The following is an 8,674-nucleotide window of genomic DNA, read 5'->3' as shown; positions in this document are numbered from 1 at the left end:
TGTTATTTCTTTCAGTTTTGAGAACAGAGGATATGCTGCCCATTGTTGTAAATCGGCTTGCAGGCAATTTTTATGATTGGTCATAAACAGCCATATTCCCTTTCCCAATTGAAAAGTGTCGATGTGTGAAAATTAACGATAATTAATGAATACTTCCACATTTAAAAATACACAGCTTGGTCACTAACATTTGCTACACAGATGTTATTAGGCATTCTGGGTCTGAGCTTTTCGTCATATTCAGGAATATTATTCTCCTCAGAATATTTCCACTATAAAATATTTATTCATGAAAAATGCTTAGAAAACTAAAATGACAAATTCCAGGAGAACTTTTTGCAGAACACTTATTCACCTTCTGCGAAACACTGGTTCTGTGGAACACAGTAATGGAAACCCTGCTCTAGACCACTCTATCACCACTTTTATTGCTGTGATCAAGCAAGGTGGGACTATGGCTATGACACCAGACTTATCCTTCTGAATACATGAAATATAGAAACAACCAAGATTCAGAAGTTTATGTAACATATCTCAAGTGCAATGTCTGAGACTGATGTTTATTTGTCTACCTTAGCTGTAGCTACTTCCTTCACTGGACAGGAAATACCTTCAAGAATCATCCACTGTTATAGTTCTCCAATACATGATGCATTCAGATACATTTTCTCCATTGTAGTCACTAATTAAACTGATAATTATCACTTCACCTATATCTATTAGAACTTATGATCCTTTGTCTGCCTTTTACACTGTTCATGACTTTAAATTTTTCAGGAAATAACAAACGTATACTAAAATATTAATTAAAAAACTTTAATCAATACCTTCCAATATTTCGGCAATGTTACATTGCCATCTTCCAGGAACATAAAAACTATGATATGTGCACGCAGGCACTAACAACGAGCAACACTTTTTTACACTGTTCAGATATCTCTGGCCTAACAGAGCAACAGTTTGAGATACTTTTAATGGCCCTGCTGGCTCCCATTATTATCTGTCCATTGAAAGTCACTCAATGTGACCTCTTCCCATTTATCATACACCTGAACATATATATACTGTCGTCAGGAGGCATTCTGAAACCTATTTAAGCCTGCACCTGCTACATCGTTAGTAACATGCTATTAATAGATCATTTATCAAGATAATGTCTTAATATTTTAGTCACTACATATATGTAGTTAATAAAAAAAAATTATTTCTTTATATTATATGTAAATGAAGAAACAGACAATTTTTTATGAAAATATTTTATAAAGAAATTATAAATTTCAGAATGCAAAAAGCATGGGTCTCACAACTTGGTTAACAGGACAATGGTCATTCTATTTTAAATTACAGCAGACTGAGTACCAAATTAAGACAAATTCACTGATTAAAAAAATAAAAACGTGCATAATAATGCCATGCATTAAATCTTACTCTTATGAATCTGAAATGAACATACAAAAAACATGTAAAGAAAATTTCAGAGCTGTATATATATATATATATATATTAATAATTATTTTTCTTCACTGTTTGCAGTCCAATCCAAACAGCTTCACATGTGTTATTTGGAAACACCTGCCATAAATATAAGGTTCTTTGCAAGAAATCAAGTCATCTGATTGAATTCAAGTATTTCTTTGACTAGCCAGAATTATAATCAAGTAAGCCATTACATGCTTTCTTCAGGATTTATTGTAATTTGCTAATGCCTATTATTCCCTATAGGAAGAGTTAATTATAAGTTTCAACTAAGTTAATGAAAATTTACATCATGATCACTTTTATAATTTAACATTTAACAAAAAACTTTCAAACCTAACAGATCTGATACTTGAATGTAAAGCATATTAAACAGTACAAATTTAAACTATTTATACAAATCTTGTGGCTATAGCAATAATTTTAGTGAATTCTGCCCCTTTGCCTCTTAATAAATTTGGTATTGGTACTAGAATTCTTGTGCCTGAAGGATTACCCTGATCATCTAAAAGAACAATGTTATTAGTGTCAAATTTTGGGATAAATGGTTTTTGCTTCTGTTTCACTCCTACAATATATCCTTTTTTCTTCTTTCCTTTTATTGCAACCAACACTTTGTCACCTATTGTACCAATACCTGTTGGGGTATAAACATGAATGCATTTAGGAGGTTTTCCTTCTAACATTGCTTGTTTGCCAAGTTTACTATTGTCAACCACTCTCAAACGAGTCATATGCATAACATGCTCTAATGATGGAGATGATCTGCATTAAAAAAAAAGAAAATTGAATGAATGACACATAGAAAATAAATAATAGAAATAAAATAATCTAACATGAACTTAGCTTATAAATGTATTTAGGGAAATTCATTAAATAAAATGTACTGAATGCATGTTTTTATTATTAATACTGAAATGAAGTATGCACTGGTACCTACAATAAAATGAATACAGGCAATAGGCTAATAATATATTTAAAAACAAATATGGAAACGTTTGTGGTTAGCATTCATAATTAACTACACCTCACAGTATTTTGCAAACAAGATTTTATTAGCAAACAGATTGCTTAGTTTCTCTGACTTTATAGTTTGCTTTGTGAGAATAAATTAATAGTTGAAAAAACATCATGATTATAAGTCAATGAACAATAAAACATGCATAGGACTGATAATAATCCATTAGTGACCTGCAATTTTCAGTTGGGAAATAATGTATGCATTATGAATAACTGGTTTAGGTGGCATCTAGATTAAACAAAATAAATATAAAAATGGAGGAAAATGCAAATAAAAAAAAATTATTTAACATAAAATTTTTGCCAAAGTGTTAGACATCTTCAGTACAGGTTTAGAGAATGGCAATTAAACAATAACAGACAATTCTAAAAAGCACCACCTTAGTAGCTAATGCAAGATAACTAAAAAGAATTAATAATTTTCTAACTACAGACAAACACAAACAAAGTTAGGAAGGATTAGCAGATTTAAAAAGTACTAGGACATCAGATCTGTTTAAGTTTCGCACATTTCTTTATAAAGATGTTCTACAAAGAAATGACTCTTATGGAGGATTTGTCTTGTTCCAATAAACTATTTTTGTGCAGATAGCATGGTCACCAAGTCCAGACTACTGTTCAGGCTTATGATATTTAATACAAAACTCGTGTTCTTCTAGATGAACAAAACAGATCATCTGGTTTGCCCAAAATAATCCACAAGAGCAAGAATCTGGTAGACGACTGGAAAACCTACAGTTGGAAGCTTGTCTTTGAGAGAGAGATTTTTCTGATGGAACAAAAGGCAACAAAAAGTATTCAAGTGTTAAAACTTTCACTATGCATTCAGAAATGACTTGCACATAAGGAATAGGAATGCGAGTTCTTTCTTCTCTATTGGAAGAGGCAGAGATATAACTGTTAAAAGCTTTTTTGATGATAGAATCCTTAAAACCATTTGATAAAGAGGTGGATTTAATGTTATAATTCTTTCTGCAAAAGTTCATCTGAAGAACATAAAGAATGAGCATGAAGTACTAAAGTTTTAATAGTTCAGCCTTTTCATTAGGATGTCAAAAGTGAGATTTAACATGGATATAATGGCCCGTATGAATCTTCTTCTGAAAATAATTTTCCCTTATTTTAAAACATTGGCTAACATTACTCAAAAAAAGGGGTGTATATATATATATATATATTTAGGGCATTATGGGTGAGTATAGAAGGCAATTATGGCAGAATAAAAGAGGTGGAAAAACTTTTGTACATACCTTGTTTTTGGTTCTATGATGCCTTCCAATTCCAAGATCCTGCTGAAGGTTGTTTATAAACGGGGGGGGGGGGATGCGAAATAAGTTTGGAAACCTGGGTTACTATTAATAATATATATATATAAATATATATATTATTTTGTTTAGGGCCGCATTTTTGTGTGTGTGTGTGTGGGGTATCCTTATGTGGAAACTGGGACAGGGGTTAACGGGGTGTAGACCGTTTTGGTCGTGTCTGACCCTCATCGGAACCTTGTCGGAATGAGTGTCCAAGTGTCCACACCCGTAATGCCCTAAAAATATATATATATACCCCTTTTTTGAGTAATGTTAGCCAATGTTTTAAAATAAGGGACACTCCTAAACAAAAACAGGCTATAATAGCCGTAATTATATTAATAGTGTTTAAGAGGAGTAACACAGGAATTTTCCCAGAAACTATACTTAATTTTCCCTTTTTTGAACTCTCGAACCCTGCGTCACACTTTCGCTCTCATTCATTCTTTCGAACCTTGCAGCACACTTCCACTTTCAATCACTCTCTCGATTTCGTTGCCTTCCTCCATATTCACATCACTTTCGTCTTTCTTATCATTGGTTAAATTTTTCAGATTGCTCATTCTCTTTTTCAAAAGTTTTTTAACATTTTTCCGCTGCTCTTTTATACCATCCTTCTCTATCAGATGAGCACTCATTCTTCTCGTGGCATTCTCGCTACTAACACTTTCTGTCATCAACATATTAGCACTCATCAAGTCCTCATTCAGCTCACACTTCACACACACACACCCTCCTTCCATCTGCCTTAAACATTCACAATTTATCAATGTAATCAAACGAGTACATATAGCACACCTCACATTTCACAAAACAACTGAAGTCAAAGTTAAATTCCTGCATGGACAAAGCTGCAACCATCTTTCCTTTGCCGATTGCTACACTAAGCTCTAATATCAATGAATTTGTAAATAAATTTAAAAAATATTCCACACATTAATAACACTACAAGTGCACAACATTTATAGCAACTTTTACTCATGAACACACACTTATATATTATTAATTATTTCAAAAAAACTTATCTGAAATGGGAATCCTCCTTACACACCACTACTTCTTTCACCACACCCAGCTATTTTTCTGGGAAATTTCATTACCATGTTTTAAATCAATTTTTTTTAATTTTTTTTTTTGATGGTCTATATTTAATTTCCTTATAATAAACATTATTTAGATAGGACATTATATAGTTTGATTCTGGTGTGTTTTCTGTAATAGGGATGGCTTAAATATATTATTATGCTGTTTACCTTACCAAAATTTGATATTTTAATGTCTATATCTTTCGTATCTTCATATGTTGTCACATTCCAGTATTTGAAAGGATTTACCTGTTCTAATATTTTATTATCTATCATTGTTTTACTTATTACTGGAGTTTAACTTTTCAAAGGCATTACTTTTGTCTTTACTTTAGATACTCTCATATTATATTGTTCTGAAATTTCATTTAATGATTTTACTGATCTTCATACATTATTTTCTCATGTAACTAATACAATTTGATCATTTGCAAATAATAACATGTGTTTGTGCATATATAAAAAAGTAAACATGAGCAGGTATATTCTTGCTTGTTCTTCATTTTGATATTTTTTTCTAATTTGACTGCTACTTATTTCCTGCATATATTTGTTGAATAGACTGTAAGAGCTGGCTTAATCAGTTGATACTGTAAAAACTTTTTATCTATTAATTTGATCAAAGGCTATTTCATAATCAATGAAGGCCATGTGTTTCTTTTTGAAATTCTCTTCTCTTTTCAATTAATAATTTCAGAGTAAAAATTGAGTCTGCCTTTTCGGAATCCATTGTACTCTGTAACTTGTCCTCCACAATATGGTTTAGGTTCTCTCTTAATATTTCTGATATATATTTTGTACTATGCATTGAGCAGACTAATTCCCCTATAGTTATTGCAGTCTTAATATTCTTTTTTTATAAAAGAGTTGATTTTTCCCAGAAATCCAGACCATCATAAAGAATTTCAGGAGTCTTTCATTAAATTTTTCACCTGCATTTTTGTAGTCCCATGTTTATATTGTCTTCTCCTGGTTTGAGGCCTGTGTAGCTCAGTGGAAGTGGTGCTTGCGTCCTCTGTGCTTGGCCGCTTGAAGTTAGACCTAGGTCGAAGTCTAGTCGCCGACTTGAGGAACTTTTTCTAAGCCTATCTTCAACTGGTTCCCGAGTTGGTCGATCTCTGGCACGGACAAGCGGGTGTTTCGTCCTATAAACTCCAGAAAATCGACCGTAGTACCTACATTATTTCAGACAATAACATATCCCATTAGGGTTAGGCACCAAGAGAGGGCAGCACTTGTTAGCTGGTCTATTCATCAGTAGCCGCCTATAATTAGTGATAGACATGGGCCAGCTATGTCCGATTGGTTACTGGTGGAGATTGAACTGCCCACTTAGTCTCCAAAAGCTAGATAGGGTATAAAGGCTTCGCCTACTGCCTATTAGGGAATAAAAGGCGTTAGCCGATTTGTTTATCTCCTGGTGTTTTTCGATTTTTCATTTTTCAACGGTACATAAGTTTGAAGTTATGCACCGCATAACTTCAAACTTATGTACCGTTGTACATAATGAATGTGCTGCAGCACATTCTAGCGTAACGTGTAAGCAGTGAGTGTCCATGAAGTTTCATTTTGCATGCGAGTAAGTGTTTGTCTTTTCATTATGGAAAGTCTAAATTTTACTAATTTTTATTTTAAAGATTTAATTTGGCCCAGTGGAGAAAAAAAAGCACCAAAGAAAAACAATTTCTTTGGAAATGAAAATTGCAATTTTAGACTGCTTAGCAAAAGAGAAGGATCTACAGCGATTGGTAACCATTTTAATTTAGGCAAATCTACTATAAGAGCAACTAAAAAGAATGAAGTGACAATAAGAAAATCTGTCAATTCTGGCACAAAACTAAATGCCAAATTATCATAGTACCCAAGAGATGTTTTATTAGAAAAAACAGAACAAGCGCTCGTAATTTGGATTGAAGAATTAACTCAAAGAAGAATTCCTATAAGTGGTTATTTAATTAAACAAAAAGCTCTTCGGGTTTCATGAACAGATGAAGCAATTGGAGCCGTCTACTTCTGCTTCCCAGGCTGATAAAGAATTTTCAGCTAGCAAAGGATGGTTAACCAGGTTTTAAAAAGGAATGCACTTCATAATGTGAAGATTACAGGCAAGGTTGCAGTAGCAGATGAAGCAGCCAAAAATTTTCAAGAGAAGTTAGCCAAAATTATTGCAGATGGTGGACATTTTCCCAATCAAGTGTTTAACGCTGACGAAACAGAATTGTTTTGGAAGAAAATGCCTAGTCGAACTTAGATCGCAAAGTCTGAGAAAAAAGCAAGCAAAGATCGAGTAACGTTGTTACTTTGCAGCAATGCATCAGATCGAATGTTGAAACCCATCCTAGTGTAAATCGATCTCTAAGACCACGTGCTCTAAAACAGCTGCCAGTACATTGGATGGCTAATACAAAGGCCTGGGTAACAACTGCTGTATTTACTGAATGGTTCAATAATTGCTTTGTACCAGAAGTAGAAACATATATAAAGCAAAAAGCTCTCGATTTTAATGTTTTATTAATTGTTGACAATGCACTAAGTCATCCAAATGTGCAGGTAACGTTTTTTCCACATAATACAAGCATTATTCAGCCATTAGATCAAGGCATAATTGCTACTTTTTAAAAATATTAGCACATTTTTCAATTTAAATTGGATAAACTAGGAAATGAATCATTAACAGTAACTGACATTTGGAAAAAACTAGAAAATGAATCATTAACAGTAACTGACATTTGGAAAAAAATTCTATTTTGGACTGCTTAAATCATGTTGCATCTGCTATTGCTGAAATAAGACCACAAACTTTAAATGCCTGCTGGAAAACAGCTTGGCCTGGAAGTGTTGCAAACAGTACAACCATTCAAACATCTACATTATCAGCTGAAATCATTACTTTGGCACAGGAAATTGGTGGAGTAGGTTTGGATACATTTAGACAGAATGATGTAGATGAATCGCTTGTGGATAATGCCTTAAGTGATGGTGATATTATTGGATATAGATTAACTTTCAATATCGTCGGAGATCCAGAAAATGTTAGTGAAACGGAAGGAAAACCTGTCCCCCTCACTGCAAATATAATTCGAGGTCTTGAACTGTGCAATAAATTGGAAAATCATTTTCTTGTTAATGACACAAATTCTGAATGAGCCTTTAAATTCCAATGTGAGCTGAAGAACTGTATGTCTCAATATCATGAGCTGTATAAAAAATTAGTAAAATCATCATTGCAAAGTTTAATCACTGATTACATTGTCAGAAGAAAAAAATCAGCATAGAACAAGGGTGAAGCTAATTCTGTTTGTGAAGAACCATTGCCTTTACCATACAGATCTGATGCACTGATTATCTCTTCTGGTGACGAAAGTGTTTTGTACCAGTTCGCAAACGTTGCCGAATATTGTCTAATAACGACGATCATTCTGATGACAAAATGTAAAAAATATTGTTATTTTCAATAAAATTAAATGAATAAAGCTTTAAAACAAACTTAGGCATTCTTATTTTCCTGAATTTTATACTTTTTTTATGCAATTTTAGGTTTATTTTAATTATTGCTTCGGTTTTATGCGGTTTTAGAAAATTATGGTACATATCCCTAATTTTTCAACGTAAGTTAGGTCTTTTTTTGTGCTTATATATATGCAGTTTTTCTGTGGAACATATCTACCACATAAAAAGACTCGACTGTAATCGTCTTTTTGTAATATTTTTTTCTATTCCATTTACTCTTTATTATTAAGCTTTCTTGCTGCTTTTGGCAGAATTTATTTCAGATTTTCCCATTCC

At 32.8% G+C, this 8,674-nt stretch overlaps 1 protein-coding gene across 5 annotated transcripts in view; it reads right to left on the bottom strand.

The window, feature by feature from the left end:
- Window positions 1–815: 815 nt before the first annotated feature.
- mRpL14 (mitochondrial ribosomal protein L14) overlaps window positions 816–8,674 on the bottom strand; it is a 64,009-nt gene continuing 56,150 nt past the window's right edge. For all 5 annotated transcript variants that reach the window (XM_090399094.1, XM_090399097.1, XM_090399095.1 and 2 more), the window contains exon 4: window positions 816–2,241. In XM_090399094.1, coding sequence (XP_090255220.1) covers window positions 1,869–2,241 — 373 coding nt within the window. In that variant the 3' untranslated portion in view covers window positions 816–1,868. The remainder of the gene's footprint in view (window positions 2,242–8,674) is intronic.

Source organism: Typopeltis vanoorti, chromosome 10 (assembly GCF_054136105.1).
Source record: "Typopeltis vanoorti isolate ZY-2024b chromosome 10, IOZ_Tvanoo_1.0, whole genome shotgun sequence".
Lineage (NCBI taxonomy): Eukaryota > Metazoa > Arthropoda > Arachnida > Uropygi > Thelyphonidae > Typopeltis > Typopeltis vanoorti.
This window is presented reverse-complemented; position numbering and strand designations above follow the sequence as displayed.